Here is a 24685-nt window from a genome sequence, read left to right as displayed (position 1 = left end):
GGTTTGGTGCCCGTTCTGGGGTAATGGGTTACATTACAGCACTTCCATTGGGAAGCAAGACAGTGGGAATTTTTTTTAGCAAGATGCCAGCTTATGAAGATTTGTAATGCATTCAAGAAAGACATGGGAGAAACCTTCATGGCTCTCATAGAAGGAACTTCAGTGAGATGGAGGACTTTCTCTTATTCCTCGCTTTTGTTCTTCTTCCCTCCCCACCCTCCTCCCCCACCCCCCCAGCCCCGGCTAGGGGAGAATAAGAAGAGGAAGGAGGAGATTTGACTATCATTTCTGTTTTAAGGCAGTGACAACTTCAAACATGGAAACTCATTGTAAAACTATGCCTTAGTGTCTGGAGTCAGGGTGTCATTTGGATGCTGCCTAGCCCATGACAAGCCTTCTTAAGAATGAAGAAAAAGAAACCTTGTAGAAATCAAGAAAGCTACAGTAACAGTAGTGGCAGAGGGCATGAACTGGACAGATATGGAAGTGCGATGAACCTCTGCTGGGGTAGAAGCCTGCCCAGCTTTGAGACAGTTTTTCATTTGCTGAGCAAGTAGTGAGAGGACTGTTCCCAGGCTTACCTGGCTGGGATAATTATTTAGCCATTGATCTTTCTGTGCAAAAGACTGAAACACTTACCTTTTTTTGGTGATGCCTTTTGGTAGAGTTTCGTGGCCTTCAGTCTTGACAGCTCATCAGTCTGACAGTCTCTCTATTGCAGCTGCTATACTGAAGAAAGCTAATAAAGTTGTAATGCATCTTGTTATCCACCTGACATTTTTTATGTCCTCCTTGCATCACTGTCTTCCTTGAGGATGACCTGTGAGATTAATTTGGTAAAATAAACTAAAAGTTAATCTAAACATTGTTCTCTCCCCTGTATTTGTAGTGTGCTGTGGGTATGGCTTATGGAAAATGGCAACATAGCACTCTGCTGGTTACCTGTTTCAGTGACGGCTAGATTTCCCTCCCGCTGCTGATTTTAAGCAAGAGGAGGGTTACCACAAACCTTTGCAAATCTCATCTTTGGCTTAAAACTGGGTTTTGTTTTCTCTGGATATAATGCCACAGCAGTAATAGTAATCCTCCATGTCAAACTTAGCCTTCACTTAAACTCAGTCACCTGTTTTTTTTCCTGAGTTCAGGCTGTTGAAAAGCATCACCAGCGACAGGGCAGAGTGAATGTAACCAGAGCATTACTCATGCAACAAAACTGTACTCGCAAAGGGTTTGAAATTTGTTTTCAAATATTAGTTCAAATATTTGTTTAAATATTAGTTTAAATCTTTGCTTCTTTACATGGATGCCCTGCTCCTGGGGTGAGTGTCCCTTCACACGCGTATGTGTGCGCATGTTGGTGGTCATAGTGGAAGAGCCACACAAAGTTTGCACCGTTTCCTTTTTTCATCTAAATCAATTTCCAAACCAATTCAGATAAATTGTGAGGACTTCTTCGGAGGCAAGGCCTGAGAACGGAGCTTGACACAGCTAAGAGTGACGTCATTCATCATTCGCACGGGCTTTGGCACAATACTTGGCTGAAAAGTCCTTCAATAAGCAAACAGCGCATTAGCACCAACTCTGCAACACCTTCCCCATTGCATAATGGTGTTTGCGCTGGGGTGTTATTAAAAGCCCAGGCAGCGATTCCACCCTGCGTCAGCCTCTGCTGCTGGCAAAGCGTTGCAGGCGCATGTTGTTGCAATGCACTTTGTTGTGCCTTGTGGAGCCTGGGAAACGGGGTGCTAATTAACCCAGGGTGTCGATGTGGGTAGGAGAGCCCTGCTCGCACCCGTCAGCCGGTGGTTGCGGTGCTATTGTGGGCACCTGAGTGGTTACCCCTGCCCTGTGTGACTGTGGGCTGCGTGGAGCCAATTACGATAAAATCAAGATCACTGTCTTCAGAAAAGCCTGTGGGGTTAAGAGTTTCCAGATACAGCAATAGACCTGTTGGTTCAGGAGCAAGTCCTAGCCCGATCCAACAAGGAAGGGCATTTTAATGAAACTTTAATTCTTTGCTGCTGAAGCAAATTAGGATCATGGTTTTAAAAGGTGTGTTGGTCTTCAACTCGGAGAGCATAAAGAAAAGGAAGTAAAATAAACCTGTCTTAGACATGCATTCCCAACACGCAGTAGCTGATGCCGGCCAGTCCTCAGGCCAGCGGTAGCTGGTGCAGTTCTCCATCACAAGCTGTTCAGGCGCTGTTTCCCTCCTTGATGTCTGGTTGCTGGATGCCTCAGCAGCTCTCTGTGCCATTGTTTGGTGGGTGACAATACAAGTGAGCATTTCTTTATTAATAAATATTTATTTATTTGTCTAGTGCCACTTGATTGTCTCCTGATTTGTCATCTGATGTTAGTATTTCCATTGGATGTTTTCACTTACTTTCCGAAGTTGTTTGGGGCATTGTTGTCTTTTCCCTATTTTTTTTACTTGTTGCATTTCATATGCCCGCTTCCTTTTAATCCCCATATCTCCCCCTCTCTTGCATATCACCTCTTGTCTTTTAACTGCCTGACTCCTACAGAGCTGGTTTTCTCTCTATTTTTAAATGTTATTTAAAAAGTAGCAAAGTTTCAGACTCTGGAGCCATCAGGACTCACGAGGTGCTGCCTCGGTGCCCTTTCTTTACAGCCTCAAAAAAGAAAATACAGGAAGACACCAGTCAGCGATCCAGTCGAGAGGCCCTGATACACCGGTAGCAGCACCGGTCTGCCTCTTGTAGCTTGTACTCCCAGCAGCACGTGGTGATCCGCTGTTGGTGCCGAACTCCCCCATTTGGGTGGGCAGGAGGAAGCGGTGTTGAACAGGGAGAGCACAAGGAGGTTTCACCTACAGCTGTAGGTGCGGAGTGGCACAAAGAGGGGTGGCCTTGCTCTGGTGGCCCATTAGGGTCCTTCAAGGCTGCAGCTTTGCTTCAAGTGTGTCAGGTGTCTCCTAGTAATCATATGTAGTGGTAAAATTGTGTAAACTGTTCCCACCTATGAAGGCATAGTTCCACACTGACGTTCTTAACCTGTGAGAGGAGGCCTAGGGCCAGGTTTGACTAGACATTCAAGTATCTAGAGATGCGGGTGGATGTCTGCAGGGGTTTCTGAACGCACCAGGGCGAAAATAGGTAAATTCCACGTGTATTTGAGCATCATGTAAAGTGGTCTTAGAGGTCAGGCTGTTTATGCACCGGCTGAGCAAGACCCTCTTGCCCTTGTGTTTGCAAGGCACACGACTCCCAGTTTTCGCAGAAGAGAGAGTGAGCAAGGCTGACAACTGAGCCTGCAGCTCCACAACAGTCCAGTGTCATAGGAGTTGGTCCTGTTTTTTTCTTGTGCTAACACTGGCAGGTCCAGGGAACTAAACCAGCATTTTTTCACTGGGTTGGGTTTTCCTGTAGATCAGCTCAGACAGTGGTGGAACTGCATCACTTGCTCTGGCCTCTTTGCGCCCTTGGGGCATAGACCTGGGGCCACTGAAGGTGGAAAGGACCTTGGTGCTGTAAACACCTCCTAGAGCTCCCTGCACTGTAGCCTGCAGGCAGGACCATACATGGTCGAGTTGCCTTCCCTAAAATTCCTGAAGGGCATACCCGCCTGTGTCAGGGCGGGCTTTGATTTGTGTGTAACTCCTTGGGGAGCTGTTGTAACTTCTGCTCCGTGGACTCCTCCTGTGCTGTCAGAAACATGCAAACCCTTTCTTGGTTTGTTTTGTTTCAAAACACAAAACCTGGTTTATTTTGAATAGTTTTCTCATTGACTTCTCTGAAAGAATTATTACTCACAGAATTTTTTTTTCCTAGCTTCCATTCACCTTACTGCATACTTTCACCTTTCATAGCTGACTCGTGACTTTTTATTTTAAATGAACAAATGAGATGATGCTTAATTAAAACTCTTGGAGTGGAGGTGGTGATCATTAAAGGGTGATGATGTAGAAGGTGAACTCCTCTGTTTATACACAGAACTAATCGGGCTTGAGAGGTGGGTGTTATGCCACTGTCCTACCCGGAGAAGCCGCCTCTGAAGCACAAGAGGTTAATTCGTTCTTTGCTCCTTGGTCTCTCTTCTGTGACTGCCAACAAAGGTAGCAATTACAGTGTTATCTCAGGGGATGTTCCCTGATGTGGATAATTGCAGCTGGGAGACCACACTGATATGCTTAGCAAATTTCTTACAGGCCAGAGAACACCCCTGGCCTGGTCAGTAGTAAAAGTAAGTTGTTACTTAGACTAAACTTGTGTTAATAACTTAGGGCAAAAGGTTCCATATCCATTACAGGTCCCCTGAAGCATCCAATTGTTTGAAGGATCAGGTCTACCCAGCCACAGTCAAGAATTTGTAACGTGCCTTAAAGGGCAAGTTGGTTTGTGCCTGTCTTTTTTTTAGCTTTATTTTTTTCAAGCAACTTCTGTAGCATAGTTTATGCTTCAGATAACAAGTATGTATGCTGTCATATTTGTTGTGTAAAAATAAATAAAAAAAAAATCATAGCAACACATTTGTTCTTGTGGAAGGAGCCTGAATCAAAAAAGATAGTTAAGGAATGACTTTCACAATTTGCAAATGCCTAGGGGGACTTATGATATCTGGTTCTTCAGCCGAACATTAGAGTATGATATGATCCAGCATTTGTGCACTGAAACACAGCAATCTGAGATTTTTTTTTTTTAAAAAAAAGAAGTTTAAAATAATTGACTGCTTGAAACAATTTAACAAGGGCTGTAGTAAATTTAACAGGAGTTAGTTGTAGTGGGTTTTTCATTGCTGGTACTTTTAAATCAAAATCAAATGTTTTGTTCATGCAGACAGTAATTTTAGGAAAATCTTATGACCACATGAGTTCAGGCTAGAAGATCGCAATGATTGTTTTTGGCCTGGTAATCTTTAAGTGCATGGCCCAGAACAATATAGTAGTTTCTGTGCTCGAGCCAGAAAAGTCTGGGGAAAAAAGAGCAGTGCAGCCGACTATCTCTGTACACCCTCACACACTTTGGTGTCAGGGAAAGCGTTGGTAAGATTGCGCACAGTTTGACTGCCCGGTGAAGTAAGTGACCGTCTCTTCTTTGGCTTCGGCAGGATCTAGGTCAGGAAACTTTGCAAACTTATCTGCAGCCATTGAGTTGGTTGTGTTGCAGAAGTCCCCAAATGAGATTCTCCTTTTTGCAATGTGCTGTGCAGACGTGGTGAGCCCTTGCTGCAGGGAACTACTAAGAAAAGGTCAGGCACCCCTGGAAAAGGAGTAGACAATATATGCAAATTGTTGGTATTTAATTCAGTCGTGTAGTGGGGAAGAATAAACATTATTCCTGACATTTCCATTTTTGATTAATGATGAATGGAGTTGGCAGATGTTCAGCTGGCCACCAGATGGGGTCTGCTCAGTCCAACAAACAGAACAGAAACAGTCTGGATCCTGTAAAGCCAGCACTGACAAAAGCTCTGACAAAATCTCTAGTTCGTCCAAGTGATAGGCCAACTTTGACCTCAAAACAACTTAGCAGTTTAAGAATGGAGCTAGTACAACCAGCGAAACTGCTTATGGAAGTGAAATGGGGTGTGGAAGGTTTGGAGCTGGTTAGTTTGCCGGAGTTTCGGGAGGTTTTTTCCTCTGCAGGAGCCACAGACTGGCTTTGATTTCCTGGGGCTGGGTCCGTGCGGGACCTTGTTCATTCACCTACGGTTACAAGCACACCTATGAGGTCTCTGGGCAAATCTCCCGGCACAGGCAGGTTGTGATGAGGATGGGCTGTAGTCGACGGGTTGTTTTTAACGTCGTTAACCCAGGATAGACTTTGCGACTTGAGATCAGATAGCCCAGTATCGGTCCTGATCCACCGGCCTGCTTTTCTGCCTGGCTGCGCCTGGCCATGGTTCATCAGCACACGGGAGGAGGGCTGGGGGCCCTTCCCGGCCCCCCTTGAAACTCGCTTGTGCCCGGCTGAGCGCCGGGTGGGTCGGGGCGGCGGGCAGAGGGGCGCAGCCGATGGGGACGGGGATGGGGAAGGGGACGGGGACGGGGATGCTTCTCTGAGCGGCTCTGCCCGCGGCAGCCGCCGCGCCTTTACCCGTCAGGGCCGGCTCCCCTTAGCACCCTGCGGGCAAAGTCATTCAAATTGAGCAGACTGAATTTAAATCCATGCAAATTCGGTTCCTGGGGGAAGCGATAAGTGTCTGCGAAGTGCCCCGTCGCCGTCCCGCACGGCGGGCCCCGGCAGATAAGGCCCTCCGGCCGCGGGGCCTCGGGTGGGGCGGGAGGCGGAGGGGCAGGGTCGCCGCTGCCCCTCGCAGCGAGGCGGGGTAGGGGGGGTGCCGCTTTGACCCCGAGATGCAGGGCGAATCAGTTCCCTTTGATAATGACTTCCCAAGGGAGACAAAGAGCGGGAGGGAAGAGGAAAGAGGAAATTTGACCGCGGTGTTCGCGGTTGCATTCCCGGTGCCGGAGGGGAGGCTGCCCGCCAGCCTTTGAAGCCAAACCACCCGCCTCTCGGGGCTTTTTATGCCCACGCTGGGTGGGGAGTCAAAGTGAGGGCCGGCAGTTGTTTGTCCAGGGGCATTTAGAAAATGCCCCCGTAGCCCGGCTGTTACTTCTCTGTGCGTAAGCTGGGGCTCGGACGCCTCTTTCTGACTTGAGATGTGCCGAGGGAGGCAGTGGTGGGCGCCTGTCTGCTCGCTGTGGTCCTCGGCTCCGACTGAGTTCTGTTAGTTCTATTCATACACGGCTATCTAGAAGGCATGTTTTCCCGTCCTTATCCGAGTCCTTAATTTCTCCGTGCGCTTGGATGCGCGGGGCGCCAGGACCGCGGTGGCCGGGCAGGGTCAGCCCGGGGCGGCCCGGAGCGCGGCGGAGGGTGGGGTGGGAAATCTATTTCGGGCGTAAACACGAACAAAGGCGCTGTCGCTGAACCGCATTGTCCGTCCTGTCCTGAGCGCAGAAATTTATTGCTTCTGCAGACACGCGGTCCCCCGGGTGCAGGCGCGGGGCCGGCGACCGTTCCTGCCTCGGGGTCGGTGGCAGGAGCGGCTCCCCCCTCCTCTGCCTCCCTCCCCGCCCTGGGCAGCACTCTGAAGGGAAGATCGCTGGTGGGAGAAATTCCTCTCGCCGCCTGACGGAGGAGCGGTGAGGGGCGCACGGCGCTGGGGCCGCACTCCTGCCGCCGGCGGGGGATGCCGGGGGTCGGGGGGAGCCCCGCGGGGGCCGGCGGGCGGGAGGTGGGAGGCGCTGCCGCTGCCGGCCCGGGGTGCGTTCGGGGAGGAGCGCTTGGGAGCCTGCTCCCTCCCTGGCTTGCAGCCGCGGGGGGGTCCGCGGGGGGGTGGCGCAGGTAGCTCTCCCGCCGCGGTCCCAGCAGGCGGGACGAGGAGGGGAGGCGGCGGCGCCGCCCGGCAGGGGCAGGGGCAGGGGCAGGGCAGGGCAGGGCAGGGCAAGGGCAGGAGGAGCCCCCCCGCCGCCCCTTTCCTCGGCGGGGCTGTGCCTGGCGCTGGCCGCCGCTCCGGACCTGCCCGGGGAGGGGAGCCGCGCTCCGGCCCGAGGTGAGCAGCGCGCCGGGGATGCTGCGCCCCGCGCCCGCCCCGCTGCCGGGTTCTGTTGCTCTCTACAGCCCCGGGGGCAGCGGGGAAGGGGGCTCGGTTTAAAACAGCGAGTGCAGCGAGGGAGCGCGGGGTCGGGTCTGCAGCGGGCATCGCCTCTCCTGCCGCCTCCTCTCCCGGCTGCGCCGGCAGCCGTGCCGCTGTTTCGGCGAGCAAAGAGGTAGTTTGCGGTTGCTTGTACCCGCTCTCCCTCGCGGCTCGTCCGCCGGGGAGGCTGGGTGGGTGCCGGTGCCTTCGCGCAGCCGGTGGGAGGCCGGAGCCGGCCCCGGAGCGGGGACCGGGGGGGCTGGGGGGGGCCTCCGACCCACCGTAACGGCCTTGGAACGTGGGCAGGACGGGGGAACCCGCCCCTATCCTTCAGAGAGCTCTGCCTGCTGAAGAACGCATGGTCCTGGCTCCTCTGAGATGGGCGCGTATGGCCCAGCGTGTCTGTCAGAATAAAGCGGGCTATGCGCGGAATTTTGTTTTTACAACTCCAGTCTTGTGACTTACTGAACGCTTTCCTGAAGTGTTTTCTCTGGAAACTTGTCTCAAATGAGTGTTGTGAGCCCTAACAAAGAAGGGTGTTGTTCGGGAGCCAACAGGTGACGGGGGTGAAACCTGAGTATATGTGTACATTGGAGTAAAGTCTGGCTGCTGTTTAAAATAGAATTAAAAAATTCAACGGGAGACTGTAAAAGGCAAGATTTCTTTCTTTCTAAATCTGTACGCCGTCTTAAGGAGAGAGGGGGGGAAGCATCCGTGAGAGTACCGCTTCCTCGGCTAGAGGTTTGGTTCTTGCCTAACTGCAGCCTGCGCTTGTATTTCCATCAGCGGTACACAGTGCCAAGCATAATACATCCAAATCAGATGTGTTGGCGTGGGGCGATGCTTCGTCACGGTGCTTCCTCCTTTTGTGAATGCAGGTAACCTGTCTTCTTAGTATGGCTTGCCAAAAGAAAATACCCTGAGAAGGATGGTCCGACTTCCAGTTGGAAAAGTGATCTTTGCGCTAGGACACTAGAGGAGGAAAGCAGTTAACTCTTCTGTCGGTCCTTGTGCGCTGGCTAACGAAAGGGAAAAAAGTTCTCACTCCTCGGGTCCATCTAAAGGTCTGTTGAATGAACAGGTATACAGGCTTCATTCCTTCCCCCACTGCTCTGGATGGTTCATTACTCAAAGGACCCAACAGCCGAAGAAGTCACTGCATGCTGGTGCTGATAAAGATTCTGCTCATCAGCTCTGGATCCAGATTTCGCAAGTACAGAGCTATAGAGCTGCCTGTAAATACGTTACTTGCACTATAGCTGGGGAATGGGATTTTCTGATCATTCGCGTAATACATAGTAGGTATTCTATGGTGGTTTATTGCTTCTGTATTACACCCTTCCTCTTCTAATGCAGTTATCGTGCACCAGGGATTAAATAAGCAGGTGAATGGGCTGGCCACACTAATCTTAACTCTTGAGCCTTCCTTGTGAATGGATGCATGTGATATGCATCTTGCATCCCCTATAGCCTTGTTAACAAGCCTCCTAACAAAAAAGTTGTTAAACAATTTGCCCTGCAGGACAGAGTAAAACAGCAGGGGATGGGCAAGGAGATGTTTGTCTAACTGTGCTCACAAATCATGACCTCTTCTATCTGGTCAGGGGTGAACATAATCAGTGAGCTGGAAATCCTAGCACAGGGATAACCTTCATGTGGGGTTCAGCAATGGCTTTGCTCTAAGTTTGATATCCTAACATTTTGTGTACCAATAGGTTTGTAATTAGGAGTGTAGTTTGTCTTCGCTTCTAAGAACTTTGTCATAATACGGTCGTTTTAATACATCAGTGGAAAAAAAGGTATTAACTGCTTTTCTTTTTAAAACAAATGTAGCTGTTTAATTCAATTATGTTATTCATAGTTGTCAAGCAGCCAGTGAAATACCTCCTTGTAGACCATGAAGCTTTTTTGAGAGGTAGTATTTGAACAGAACTGAAACCTCAAAATATTCCACAGACTTCAAGAAAGCAAAACAAAACATCCTTGCTGTGTTTTGTAGGTGTCATGGCAGGAGTAGAAAGACCACCTTTCTGCTCATCGTTTGGAAAGCATTTATTTTTTCAGCTGTTGTTTATATTCATTTGAATCCTCCTTAGGATGTGATCATTTTAAACAGATCACTTTGAAGGATGAGTGCGGTTGGGGGGCGGGGAGGAAGAACCCTGTAGTTTTAGAATGCAAACCAAATTACACTTGAGCAGGAGAGGAAGGAAAACTCCTAAACAAGCAATTGCTAAAATAGTTCTGCAGATAGCCTGCTGTTAAGCTGGGCTGGTTTAGAAACCTCACTCTCAGCAACACCACAATATTTGTGACATGGCTATATTGATATATGGTGTACTGTCAGTCATTTTATAGGTGGTTTAGCATTAGCTCTATGGTAGTATTTTTCTTTCAAAGTGAATGCTGTCCTTTGAGTAATCTCGGTTCATTGAGATTTATGAACCTCGCTGTAAACATTTCCAATCGCCTTATGTGGGGAGGAGCACCCTGACTGTAAAGTTGCATTTTACAGTTGGAGGTGAGGTATATTTTTCCTTTATTCTCTACCAGCCATACTTTCAACCTGCCCTGTATCACCGGGAAAACAGGCCTGTGGGTCTGTGGTTTTCTCTTGTTGGATCTGGAGTGCGTGCTGTCTGAAATGGATGGGTGAAAGGCGGCCCAGGCAGGATCAGTCTCTGTGGAAAAGCAGCATGGTCTCTCTCGTACCAATGCCTTGTCTTCCTTTGCAATTAGGCAAAGCTCCTGCACTTACATACCTTTGCTATGCTTGAAATCCCAACATTACCCAGCGCTGCTTTTTGCCACGTAGAAGCGGTGTGTATCCTTAGCGTGCAGAAGTTCTCAGAAAAATTAACAAGTCTGCATACCTTCAGATTTTGTTTTGTTTTCTTGTCTTTCAAGAGGAAAAAGTAAGTCAGAGAAGTTAATCTTTGACCTTACGGAGAAAGGTTTTTGAACAATCAGTATGAAGCAATCACTCAGTTGCCTGTGTGCTTGTGAGCGTCGGGTGTCGTGTGAGCGGGCCAGGGTACACCCTGCTTCAGTGCCTGGGGACTGGCAGAGCTGAGTCTGTCTCTTCGCCTAAATTACATTTCATATCTGCTTCCTGTAGTGCGGTTGAGGTTGGACTGCCTGACGAAATGTTGGCAAAGGTGTTTCATCTAGTGACTCCTTTTATTCTTGGGTTATTGGGCAGGAGTCAGTTCTTGAAAAGTGACAGTCGGACCAACACAATTTCTCGTGATGCGATGCCGTAAGAATTGGAGATACCAGCTTAGGCATCAGCGAATGGCACATTATTGTAAGCCAGATATCTACGTCTTTCTGAAGGGAAATTGTGAAAGAGTTCATCTGCTGCTAAGATCATCTTGGAAGGACTTGGGCTTCTCAGTGATACTCATAGTGATTTTATACTTAGGAATTATTTGGGTGTAGATGGTGCGGGCGGGACACAAGCTGCCAACCTGAGCATCCCCATCTGTCTGCAACAGTGAGCACTGTTGCCTTTTTTGCTGGCAGTGATTTCTTAACTGCATCTCAGTATTCCTCCATCCCTCCTCCCCTGCCCCCCAGTTTTATACAAACAATAACAAAAACCATACCTGATGGTTGACTTCACTTCCACTAGTACGTGGAGAGGGGAAACGGTTTTCTATCACTTGTCTTATTACCTGTTTCTGAAGGAAATCAGTTCAGGGGATCTAGTATGTACCAGGATGTCTGTCTTTATATTTTAAATGTACAGGATTGAGCTTTTAGCGCTGAGTTTGCCTTCCTTGACAGAGGTTGTAGTATGGTGATGCTAAGCTCAGAAGCTGTTTTGCTCACCTTCAGTTGTTCAACTAGAGTAAGATTTCAGAAATTCACCTGACAGCTGACAAGCTTTGTGGCAATAGCCTGTTCTCAAAGAGGAGGTTGGCAGGTTTGCTCGTCCCATCAAATATTAAATTAATCTTTTATTACAGTGCAGCTATGCAGTGTAATAGAAGTATGTTGGCATCTTAGCAGTGCACCAAAAATAGTGCATATGTTTTCGAACCAGAAGTTTTTGAAGTAAAGTTAACAAACAAGTTAAATTTTTTGAGCGGTAGCCCAGTGGAAGAGTTAAGTAATGCCATCTCTTTTTATTGGGTGTGGGAATGTATAGACTTATTGAAAACGGGGGTAGCTAGACTGTGTAATACCGAATATCGTCATTTCTCTGAGTTTGTAGCTTTGGATGCTTGTGGCCACTTTTTATGGAGCAGGTTTGGGTTTACGTGCTGAATCAACAGAGCCTGGCACTAACCAGTGTCTCACGCTTGAAGGAGGAGAAACTCCTGTTGAGTAACTAGCGGAATACTTGGGTACACTGTCTTAAATCTTTCTTCCACCTGTGATCTAGCAGCAACTTATTTTCTCTAATACGGCAGTGATGAGACTGGAATTGTAATGTGAGACCCACCAGAAGTTTTTTAGATTGCTCTCCCCTTTAGACCCACCAATAAGGTTATATGTCAAGGAGACTGAAATTTTCTACAGCTCAGATCTAGCACTGACAAAATTGCATCTGTGTTTAGATGAACAGGTGAAAGAATTGCCTAAAATGGGGAAGGCACAGCTCATGTGTAATGTTGTACTGTAAAAGCAAGCTTGTTTCTAACCCCAGTGGTCAGGATGTCTGTCATGGTAGGATACATCCTCTGTGCTTTTGGTAATCTGTATTTCACTGAAATTCCTGGTGTGAATTTCCTAAGAACTTCTGCTAGAATTAATGTAAGATACTTATTTTTCCTGCAGAATGCTACAGATGTTGGTGAGAGCCTTCTTTGCCAGTTGTGACTCAAAATTATCCCACTGACTCTAAGCTTTGCAGGCTTCATGAATCAACAGAAGCATCTCCCTGTAGGGTTTTAAATTGACAGAACAATTATGATGTATTTTACAGAGCCTAATCTGGCATAATTGGACTTCAGATATTTAACTGGACCAACGCCCTTCCGCTTCGATACAGCTAAAACAAAGTTCTCGGAGGAATCCAGCAGACGCTCACTGCTCTGTGTCTACCTTGTGAAAAACAGGATGCTACTTGCACAACCATCTTTCCCGAAGAATTTCTTTAGTTTTTGACAAGCAGTTGTCATGTCTTTCGCGTTACTAGATTGGTGGTAGTAATGACTTCAGGAAGAGCTCGAGTCATTCCTTTTGTTAGTATCTGCTCAGTGAGTCTTTCCTAGATATACCTGCATATAACCTGTGATGTGACACAAGCAGAAGTCTAAAAGATGACAAGTGATAATATCAAAATATATGTTAGTTACCAAATGTGGTAGTGTGTGTCTGGTTTTCTTTTTCTTGAGTAGTTTTATTTCTATAACTCTCTTAAGCACTTTTGAATTGCTTGTAACAAGTTGTAATGATGCTTCATTTATTATTCTGGGCAACACAAGGAATACTAAACTGTTGTAAGATGATTTACACTGATAATTAGTCGTTGCATGTTCAAATTATTAAAGCTCTGTTAATCTCTTTCTCCAGATCAATTGCTTGATGAGCTGCAGCTGAAATATTTAACACTTCACACTTATGCCATTGGAGATGGAGCCCAAAGCTAACAATCTCGTTTTCGGGTGTCAGCGAAGCTCAACATCTGATGATGACTCTGGCTGTGCCTTGGAAGAATATGCCTGGGTCCCCCCTGGCCTCAGACCAGAGCAGGTACCAACTCTGCTTCTGCATTTTTAAAACCAGCCTCGTAGGGACTGTCTAAGGGAGTGATACCCTGTCTCTACAAGACTAATTAAATTCTTATAATATATAAAACTTAAATTCATCTAGAACTCTCCACTTCTTGTTTTGTTTCCTATTCCAATGAGGCTGTGTCTAGGGAGCTTAAAATCCTCACCATTGAGGAGTTTTATGTTCCAAAAAAATGCTCCCAGTCAAGATTTTTCAACAAATATGTGCTGCAGAGGTATATATTGTCGAGTCTAAAAGCAGCATAGGAATTTGCTTTCTCTTTGAAATAAGTTCTTGGGTTAAATTAAAGCTTGTGGCATACCTTGTGGCATTGTGCTACTTGGCCAGTACTTCACTGCACTTGTACAACTCTAAATAATTAGGCATTTGACATCTAGAACATGTATGTTACTACAGCGTACATAAATGGAAGTGTTCTGTCACTGTGACAAGTAGTAATGTATTTTACGCTTGTTTAAATAGTTGTATGCCTGCCATTTGTTCATGCCAGGATTTCTTGTGCATGCTCTCTGGAGCTGACACTCATGGGTTGGTTGGGCTGTTCCTTCCCCTCTCACCTTTCTTCCTTATCTTTTGTAACATCATGGTAATGGAAATAAAAGTGAAATTATTCATGAGCGAGTTGAGATCAGAATGAACCCCATTTACTTGATGATATTGCAACTGTGCTGAAGCTGTGTACTCAGTAATGTCCAGTGTTAAATAGGTAGAGTGGCTTTGTAATGTTTGTTAATGGAGGCAGAGCAATCCTCCGTCAGCTGACAAGCTAATACAATCAATCCATAGTTATAGAGGCGCAGAAGATGTCTCCTTTTTGCTATGCAGAGATTTTCTTAATCATGAAAAAAGTAAAAAGTCAGCAGGAATGGCAAGTAATAAGCTATTTTTAGGGAAACTCTTTTTATCACTTGCTTAGGCATACATAAGAATCCTGAGTCAAGTGACTGATTACTGCTTCTTCTTCTTCATCTGTCTTGCACAGTAATAAGCTGTTGACCTGAGCATTATTTAAATCTGGATGGCAAGTAATATTTTTGCCAATAGTCGGCTCTTATTTACAGCCCCAGGCCTCGTGACAAGCTGGAAACTGCATAGGAAAAACAATAAATCTGTAGCTGTTCCACAAAAATATTTTTTGCCATTGGGCTTTGTCATAGTGTTCATTACAGCTTTCCTGTCATAATTTTCTTCTGAAAAAAAAAAAAACCTGAAAAAAAAGTGAAGATTGATAGGTGTGTACACCTAATACTGATTTCTTTATCAAAAACGTGCAACCCGTGAAAATTTCGTAGTTAATTTGCATCTGATTGAAGTGTGGCTGGTTCCAGCCTCCTCCCAAGGGAAGGATGTTTCTACCTTCTTATGGAAGCCCACATGGAAGCAATGAAAGCTGATGCTTTGGGTGAACCTGATCAGCAGGAGACTACAAAACAGCTTTTGTCTCAACAACGTGTAAAATGCAGAGAGCAAATTAAACTTGTTTATGTAGTGGTTGTTTTCTGGAAAGCTTCATGCCTTGTGTGGTAAATTGCAGAGGGAAACTTGGAATTTCCACGGGGTTGTTGACCAGCCCTGAAGGGGGTGGGAATAATGAGAACATTAAATGTGCATAATTTATGATACCCCCCTAATTGTCACTGCAAATTGCATTCCAGAAAAGCAATTCAGCAGCTGGGTGCTAGTTTTATCAGAGACAATTCAGGTTTGCTGAGCTGGTTCATCTGGGTCTCGTATTTTCAGCACAAAGCCTGTCACAGGTCTAGTGTAGCATAACCATCTTCCCTCGTAAATGAGACCTGAGATAAAACAGTAGCTAACGGACGTTTGCAGTGCTTGGGTGATGTGTGTCCCTTGGTCTGAACTCTACGTTCCTCCTGGTCAGGTCCAGCTGTATTTTGCCTGCTTGCCAGAGGAGAAGGTCCCTTACATTAACAGCCCTGGAGAGAAACACCGAATTAAACAACTTCTCTATCAGCTGCCACCCCACGATAATGAGGTAAATACAGAATTTAGGATGCACTGTCAGGGCTTAGGTCTCCTTGGCGGCTTTTATGTGGAGAATTACCTACCTGCGTATTTATGACAAGCCTAAACTGTGGCCTGCAGTGGCATCTGACCTGTAAAGCAGCACGGTGTGTACACTGAGTCCATTGTTTAACTGTCCGCTTGGCTTGTGTGCAGATAAGAGCTATCTGGAAGGACAGTGCCTTTGCTTGTTAGGGAGGCTGGTGTCACCGCCATAAACTTAACACAAGTTGGTTTTATAGTGTTTGCAGCCACCCACCAATTACCAGGAACCTACAAATTCCTGGCATTGCATTGTGGCACACAAAAAGGATGCTTTGTGATAGTAAAAGGTTTGCATCTCAGATATGCAGTGTAATTTGGAGTAGAAGTGGAAATAACAAACAAGCTCTTTGTAAGGAAAAGGGGTGGGGGTGTCAATACTTAAGATCCTGTGTATGCTGCAATACTTAGTTGTGGGCACTTAACCATAAATCTAAAGGACAATGTTATGTCTGATTTAGGTTCATTCCATTATTTTAGGATTGCAGGAGGTTTTAATTTGGCTTTTTAAAATCTTATTTCTCGCCTAGACAACTTCTTAGTTTAGTATGGTGGGTTTTTTCCCTGTAATGCAAAATATCTCTCCGTACTACTTTTGTATTATGCCATATTAGCTAAATATTAAGATGGTAGAGAAGACAAATTGGAAAAGTTTAATGATGATTGCCAGCACGCCTGATGAATTTCTTGCATATATGCACTTACTTATTAATCTGTTACTTTAAAAGCTCAGTATCTAAAATAAGTTCTCCTGTGCTTTCACTGGCAGGTGAGATACTGCCAGTCTTTAAGTGAAGAAGAAAAGAAGGAACTGCAGATGTTCAGTTCTCAGCGCAAAAAGGAGGCCCTCGGCCGAGGCACTATTAAACTACTATCAAGAGCAGTGATGCATGCGGTTTGTGAACAGGTAATACTGCTGGTGCCACAAGCCAACTAGCGGGCTGAATAATGTAAAACTACAGTATCTCAATATTACGTGTAAGCTTATCTCTCTGTCTATGTTGGAACACAAAAAAAAAAAAAAAAGAGTATTTTTGAAACTGCATGTAAATAGAAAGAAGGTACTGCTTGCTAAAGCAAAACACAACCTTTGATTCTGGGAATGAACTGAATCTTTGATATATTTCCTACTCAAAAATCCTGTTGCTGACTCATACTAAAGTAATGACAAATGAAAAACGTGCATCTGCATAAAAATGATATTATGTAAAAGAAAAACTTCTATTCACAAAAGATTTGTTGTTGATGCACAGAGTTTGTCTGGACCAAAATTGAGAATATTTTTTCCCTCTTGTAAGAATTTTGGAATGAAACCTGCATATTGGGTTTGATGTTTCAACTTAGTTTAAAAACTAGAAGCTAGTAGTTTGGGATGGGAAGTGTGTTCATTTTCTGTTTTTGTTCCTAGTGTGGTACAAAAGTAAACGGCGGTGAAGTTGCAGTTTTTGCCTCGAGAGCTGGTCCTGGTGTGTGCTGGCATCCCTCGTGTTTTGTGTGCTTCACGTGTAACGAGCTGCTTGTTGATCTTATCTACTTCTACCAAGATGGAAAAATTCACTGTGGCAGACACCATGCTGAACTTCTCAAACCTCGATGTTCAGCCTGCGATGAGGTAAATAATTCACATTGTACGGCCAGTCTACACTTCTGTTGTTAACAGACTGTGTTACTTGGGCAATTACTAACTTCAGATGCATTCATTGAAGAAGTCAGGACTCTAATGCATAGATGTGTTTGAAGGCTGAGGGGTGTTTCATTTCTTGTCAAATTGACAATATTACAAGCAATATGATGGTATCTCGAAAGCATATACCTGTTTGTATTTAGAATTTAATCTTGTAGATTGAATTAGAAAAAGGATCTGTACAAATATTCCAAACTATCATCCTCATAGCAGCTTCTTTAATGGTTGAGTTCTTATGTTCTCTCTTTTTCTTTTTTTTTTTGCTTTAAAAATACAGTGGGGTTTGTTTTTTTTTCGTTATAGAAAAGGTCAGAATGCCACAGTTGCTATAGGAGATTGTTGTTTCTATCTTTGTATTCAAAAGGCAGCTAAATAAATAAATTTAGCGTGTGAACTGCACAATTAGGATATTTTGCATGCTCTAACTCCCAAGGTGAGATTTTGGCCACTTAACTAAAAGTTTATTTTTTATCTCTTAAAAGATCATTTTTGCTGATGAGTGTACAGAAGCTGAGGGTCGCCACTGGCACATGAAGCACTTCTGTTGCCTTGAGTGTGAAACAATCCTGGGTGGACAGAGATACATCATGAAGGATGGGCGACCATTCTGCTGTAACTGTTTTGAATCTCTCTACGCGGAATACTGTGAGACCTGTGGGGAACACATTGGTAAGTATGTCCTTTTTAAGCATTAAACTTACAAATTAAGGGAAAGCCAATTTCTGAAATTATTTCACATTCCAGCAGTGTGGATTCTGCAAGTAATTTTTAGAGAAACCCAAAGCATTGCTTTTTCTCCCTTTCCAGGTGTTGACCATGCTCAGATGACCTATGATGGACAGCACTGGCATGCCACAGAGACTTGCTTTTCTTGTGCTCAGTGCAAGACCTCTTTGCTTGGCTGCCCTTTCCTTCCAAAGCAAGGGCAGATTTACTGTTCAAAAACCTGCAGCTTGGGAGAGGATGTTCATGCTTCCGACTCTTCTGATTCTGCATTTCAGTCTGCTCGATCCAGAGATTCCAGGAGGAGCATTCGCATGGGAAAAAGCAGCCGGTCAGCCGACCAGTGCCGCCAGTCTCTCCTCCTGTCGCCAGCCCTCAATTACAAATTTCCTGGCCTTTCAGGCAATGCTGATGATACGCTTTCTCGTAAGCTGGATGACTTAAGCCTTTCAAGGGAAGAGGCAAGCTTTGTTAATGAAGACTTCTGGAAAGGAAGAGTAGAGCAAGAAATGCCTGAAGACCCTGAAGAATGGGCCGAACACGAGGACTACATGACTCAACTTCTTCTGAAGTTTGGTGATAAAAGCCTCTTCCAGCAGCCCGCTGAAGTAGACATTAGATCAAGCGAACACTGGATTTCTGATAGCATGGTCAAGAGCAAGTTGGACTTGAAAAAAAATAATCCAAGCCTAGCAAGTAAGAAGTACCAGTCAGACATGTACTGGGCCCAGTCACAAGATGGCTTGGGTGACTCTGCCTATGGCAGCCACCCAGGCCCTGCCAGCAGCCGGAAAATCCAGGAGCTAGACATGGAACACGGAGCGTCAGGATACAAACACGACCAAACACCATGGTATGGAGGTTCACTTGAATGTTTGTCTGACCTGAAACAGCAAGAACAAAGTGTTCGAGACTCAATGGATTCTTTGGCTTTGTCTAACATAACAGGTAATGGGGGAAGAAATGACTGGTTTTGATGGGGAGGTCAACCAAAGCATGCACGTTGGAGTATTTTGAACTTTACATATCTGTGATTTCTAAAAAGCTTTAGTAGCAAGAGATGCATGTAAAGTAGGCAATAGCTTTTATCAAGCACATATTCTTCCACAAGATACATTTCTGCTGCTTACATTCTATTTAAGTTCTTCTTTCCTTTTGAATTCTCTTTCCTTTGTTTATAACAGAAAAATTCATAATGTTAAACAGAGTAAGAATGGTCTTGAACTATGCATTTGTTACATACAAACCACCGCTTTAAGCAAATGAAGATTTATTTTTTTCCATACCTTAAGTACAAGAAGTTGCATTATATAGTAGGATAATATTAAAGATAATCTGCAAAACACTTTAGCTAATTTCCTGATTTGCTTGTAAAAATATGTAGAAAATCTGAAAGGATGGTAACCTTCTTAGCCTTAGGAAATGAGGTTTATGAGATTATCTTTCTCCATTGACTAAAGAGAAACTGATAATCCACTTTTGTGAACCTCCTTGTCAAATGTGATTGAAATTAGCCAAAGGGATAAAAGTCAGATGTGCGTGTATATGTTAACCTTCCTTTTCTATTTCCCTACAAAAAACCCAAACCTGAGAGTTAGGTATGAAACACCCATTTTAAAAGTTGTCCTATCCTCTTCTCCATTCCTTTCCTTCTGTAAACTGAATTATTGTAGCTAATCATGTAGCTCAGGCCCGACCACGTGCTGCATCGCCCAAGCAGTGACGAAGGTACAGATGAGGGGAGCTTGGTTTAGGAGGCACGGGAGGAAGAGGAACTAGAGGTATTGCACCTGGGAAGGTCACAGGGCAGATGACACTGTTGTTGTGGGAATGAAAGGTCATCGGACACAAACCTGGAGTAAACCAGGCCAGCTTACTGCTGGTGATTTTTGGAGGGTAAGGATCCTTCTTTGCGAGGCAGTAAGCCTGGCTTTCCTGTAGCAACAGCTGGAATATTGAATTTAGCGATACCAGAAACATGAAATATTTTAGCCTTAAAAATGGCAAGCACAGAATGCAGAATAATTTTAAGTAATTCTTTTTTCTTAGAGGTTTAGCTGTATGCATGTTAGAGCTGTTTAAAAATTTTTAACTCATTAAACTTCTTCCGCTCTTCGTGTCCTAACGTTAGCTAGTTCTTTGGTAATCAGAGCTAATATTTAAAAATTTTAAGTCAAAACAAAGTTTATTCTTCTATGAAGCTAGTCCTTTTGGTAATAGTTCCAAAAAGCACTAATAAGGTCTGCTTTACTGAAAAGAAATGTTTAATATTTTGTTATAATACTTGTCTCTTCGATAGTCCTCTCATTTTCTTTTCCTCCTTTCTCCATTCCCACCACAGGGGCTTCAATGGATGGAGAAGGCAAGCCGCGGCCATCTCTCTACTCTTTGCAAACTTTCCAAGAACTGGAGGTGGAGGACTGTGAGAAAATGAGCAACATGGGAACTTTGAATTCTTCCATGCTCCACCGGAGCACAGAGTCCTTGAAGAGTCTGAGCTCAGAGTTGTGTCAGGAAAAGATCTTGCCAGAGGAAAAGCCAGTGCATATGCCTGTACTGAGAAGATCTAAATCCCAGTCTAGACCACAGCAAGTAAAGTTTTCAGATGATGTTATTGATAATGGAAGTTACGAGAATGTTGAAATACGTCAGCCTCCAATGAGTGAAAGGACTCGTAGGCGTGTTTACCATTTTGAAGAGCGTGGAAATCGGCCTTCTCATCATCGTAGAAGAAGTAGGAAGTCTCGTTCAGATAATGCACTTAACTTGGCTACAGAAAGAAGATGCTCTCCGAGAGAGAGATTTCGTTATTACTCTCCTCAGGATCATGAAAAATTTATTCAGAATAGAAGCTCACGTGAGATTCGGGCATATATTCAAAATGCGGAGCTCTATGGACAATATGCCCATACTAGGTCTGATTATGCACTGCGGAATCAGGTGGTTGATAAATTTTTTGGATTGTATGGTGAGGAAGATGACTCCTGGTGTTCAACTTCATCCTCATCATCCGATTCTGAAGAGGAAGGATATTTTCTAGGACAGCCAATTCCACAGCCACGATCACTGAGATATCCATACTATACAGATGACCTTTCTGGTCCAACTACTGCGTTATCTAGTTCTCAGTTTGGACAAAGGACAACCAAATCAAAGAAGAAGAGAGGACACAAAGGAAAAAATTGCATCATTTCTTAATTTGTTTTTAGCAGTTGGGAAGACCAGTCAACTCTGTAGCTACAGTTTGAACCACATCTTTTTATAATAATAATTGTACTTAAGCAAGTTGCTAAGGTTCTTAATGCTTTGCCAGTGTAAATGATAACCCTGCCAGAGTTTACATTGTACAAGTAACGTTCAGAAATGTCACTGTGTCAAATGATGATCTGCTCAGATATTGCTAGGTTTACATACTACGTTTCAGCAGTCAAAATACTGTTATTGCAGTTCTTGATACAGACGTTTTGTAGACATTTTATTTTATGCTCGTTATTCACCTATGTTGAATTATCTGAGAGAGGGGATTCAGCAAAGAGCAATAAATAAAATTGTCAGCCCTGTGCTGTAGTTATACCTACACAGGGTGATCTTTGACTTTTTCCTCTTACTGCAAAGAAAAAGAAGGCTCCATACAGTGCCCTTTCTTCATTGATAAAGCTCACTCTTCTTCCTCCAAGTTTCCTTATAAAAAGTGGATTTTTTTTTTATTTGGGAAGATGCTTCTTTTCCAAAGAGTCCACTATTAAGGAGGCAAAAATCAGAATGTGGGAGCTGAAATGCTTGAGGCCTTGATGTATCCTAAAGCAGCAGTAAATGGTTTATACATTTAACTTTCATGTTCTTCCCTCCACAATTTTTCAAGAGTTCCATCCCTCTGTAAGGGTGGGTTTTGTGCCTGTTTAAAGGAAGATATTAATTCAGCTGCTGGAATTGGACTTAGCTGCCAATGAGTGGTGATGGTTTTGATGCCGTGCCCCCCACCTGCCAGCAGTGGAAGAGAGAGGTACAGCTGCTGGAGTCCTTTGCTCAGGCATGTAACCCCATTTAAGTCAATGAATCTACTTACGTAACAAATACTTTCGTAAGGGCTTAAAGGATTAGGCTCCAGAATTGTGTGTTTTCAAATGCATTATCCAGGTTTTAAAATGTATTAGCTGCAATTCTAAATCAAAAAACATTGATATTTATAATGTAGTATTTCATAGGCTTAAATGTATTCGTAATTTAACAGTGCAAATACTAGTGTACATATTGTACAGTTAAAATTTTAAAAGCTGAATATTTTTATATCCCTGAATTTGAAGAAGTTTGTTACAATATCAAACTAGATTTGTTAGGGGTTTAACAGCAGCGTTATGGATGAAATATTGCTTGTATTTTAGTCAGGGGTTTTAAGTTGAAAAATACTGAAAAATGTTTAGTGCAAAACAGCTTAATTTTGTCTACTAGGTATTAAAAGCTCTGTATGCATGGTGGGGCTATGTAAATACTCTCTAAACTATGGCCCTCGTAATCTTGCAAGTGTTATTTATGGGTCAAGCAAAATGTAAACTATATAAATGTAAAAACCACACAAGCCTGGAATATATCAGTACAACAAATACGCAACTCCTGTGGATGTGGATTTTTTTATTATTATTATTGTTCCCCTCCTTTCCCAAAAATAGTTTCTGAAGTTCACCTACATAAAGCAAGAGAGATGCTGGGTGGTTCTAGAAGGCAAGCTGGCAAAAAACTATAAAGTAGTAGGTAATCTCAAAAGTTGCCTTGAACTCATATGTGGAGCAGGAGCTATTTTAAGTTGTAATAAACGTCTTCCCGTTTTAAATAAAAGGCAGAAATTTGTTAGTTGAATTAACAGTGACATCCACCAATTAAGATAATACATGCTAAAGCCATTGGCTTTCTGACCACCTGAGAAAAGTAATTGATGAAGTAACAGATGCTTCTTACCAAAAAAGCCTGGCAAATTGAACTAAGCTTGCCCTTCTTGAGGCTATAGATGTTTGGAAATAAAAGCAGCTAGAAGGGAGGGAATGGACACATGAGTATTGGCTTACACCAAAGAAAATGAAGCTTTTGCTAAGGCTAAATCAAACTAGCAGTTACTTGCTTGTATTTTTCAGGGTAAAATAAGCAAAAGATCCTTTACTCCCAGAGGTGGTATTCACCATATAAGTCATTTTTCTAGTACAAACAAGTCTTGTGTACATGAAAGCTGATCAAAGTAATATCATGCTACATCGCATGGGCCAATGGGTGGCTCGTGGGATGCTTCCAGCTGGCGGGCTGCCGTGGTGGCTTAGGCAGCGTTTGCTTTCCTAACAGCCAAATGCCTGTTGTGCTTAACTATATTACAGCAACCAGACTGCTGGGAGAGATGCTGACTTGTTAATACTTTCCCCAGGACGCTCAAATGACGATTGGGAACTTCCATTCTTACCTGCATTTCCAAATACAGGGAACTGGGATCCTCAGAAATAAAATGCTGTGCTGCTACTGCTGTGTCCTTTTTGGAACAAGTAACTAACTGTCTCATGGAGAAATGTCTCCACCAGTAGTTCTCCTGATCTTACACCATCTCCTGAGATACTCTATGTCTTATGGAGTTACCTGCTTACCTGCTCTGGTGGCGGGGGGGGGACTAGATGACCTGCAGAGGTCTCATCCAAGCCTTATCATTCTGTGATTCTATGAGTATTAGGTGATAAAAGTTCTCCATAGATTGTTAGTTGCTTCTTAAGACTTTCTTCTTTAAAAAAAAACCCCAACTATTCAACAGAGACTTCTAAAGTATGTCATTTACAAACTATCTTCAGAGTTAACTTTCACGTTACCTCCCTCTGAACCTCAAAATAAATGAGCTGAAAGATGTTTCTCTTCCCCATGCCCTTGTACAAAACCCAAGGATAGCTTAGGGCTAAAGGTCTCATTGCTGGGGCACTGTGAACTCTGCTCCTGCAAGGTCTCTGGGTACTTCAACATGAGTGATGTAAATAATGACACTTCCCACCTCCCACAACCGCTGTTTATATTGTTATTTTTCAGCTGGAAGCTTTGGCAGTGGATAGAGGCCTTTCCTTGTCCTCAGTTTTACTCGGAAAAAATTCAGAGGCATGTTTGCCTGTGCAAGGAGTTAATAAACCTCTTGTACGTGGTGCTGCCCTCCCTGCAGCGAGCAGCAATTCTTCCAGCCTGAGGCAGGAGCTCTGACCTGTTTTCCTTCCAGACCAGACTCAGCCAAGGAAGGTACGGTGGCACAGCACCATGCCTAGGGGAGCAGCGCTCCTGTGTTGTTGCCTTCCAGTGGTTAAGCAGCTTGTTCAGAGCTATTTTAGATACCTCTGCTCTGAGGCACATACATCTCCCTTTTCCTATGCTGGGCTGCAAGACCACAACTAATTAAGAGCATTATAAAACATTTAGAAAGCTTTCTTTTGCTGAGGAATGGACTGCTAAGAGACATTCATGTCAGGGGAAGAATAACAGGTACTTCGAACCATGCTTAATGAAAGAGGGGCTAACTTGTATTTTTATCAACTAAAATTATACACTAAGTTTAAAGATGGCTATAAAACTTCGTTTAGTTTTTTCAGCTTGACATAAACTATTTCTACTTCATTATTTTTGACCACTTCATATGAGAAATGTTTCTAATTGATTCTTCCACCTTAAGAGAATGGTATAGGATATAGTGTTTGCTACCAGCACAAGGCTCAGATACAGTTACCAAAGCTGTAAATGCTGTTTCATGTTATCGGAAGTAGTACTTATATTCCAAGTGGAGCTTACACCCCAGTAGGCGCCTAAGCACCACAGAGCTGCCCACTCACTCCTCCCCAGTGGGATGGCGGAGAGAAT

General features: G+C 44.2%; 1 protein-coding gene across 1 annotated transcript in view; it reads left to right on the top strand.

Annotated features, from left to right (window-relative positions):
* PRICKLE1 (prickle planar cell polarity protein 1) overlaps positions 1–22446 on the top strand; it is a 66437-nt gene extending 43991 nt beyond the window's left edge. Inside the window, exons 2-8 of the mRNA XM_059816110.1 lie at positions 13129–13308; positions 15233–15346; positions 16187–16324; positions 16826–17029; positions 17584–17770; positions 17909–18772; positions 20166–22446. Coding sequence (XP_059672093.1) covers positions 13177–13308; positions 15233–15346; positions 16187–16324; positions 16826–17029; positions 17584–17770; positions 17909–18772; positions 20166–21022 — 2496 coding nt within the window. The 5' untranslated portion in view covers positions 13129–13176 and the 3' untranslated portion in view covers positions 21023–22446. The remainder of the gene's footprint in view (positions 1–13128; positions 13309–15232; positions 15347–16186; positions 16325–16825; positions 17030–17583; positions 17771–17908; positions 18773–20165) is intronic.
* The last annotated feature ends 2239 nt before the right edge of the window (positions 22447–24685 follow it).

This window comes from Gavia stellata, chromosome 4 (genome assembly GCF_030936135.1).
Source record: "Gavia stellata isolate bGavSte3 chromosome 4, bGavSte3.hap2, whole genome shotgun sequence".
Lineage (NCBI taxonomy): Eukaryota > Metazoa > Chordata > Aves > Gaviiformes > Gaviidae > Gavia > Gavia stellata.
Note: the sequence above shows the minus strand (reverse complement) of the source record. Positions and strands in the feature narration are given on the sequence as shown.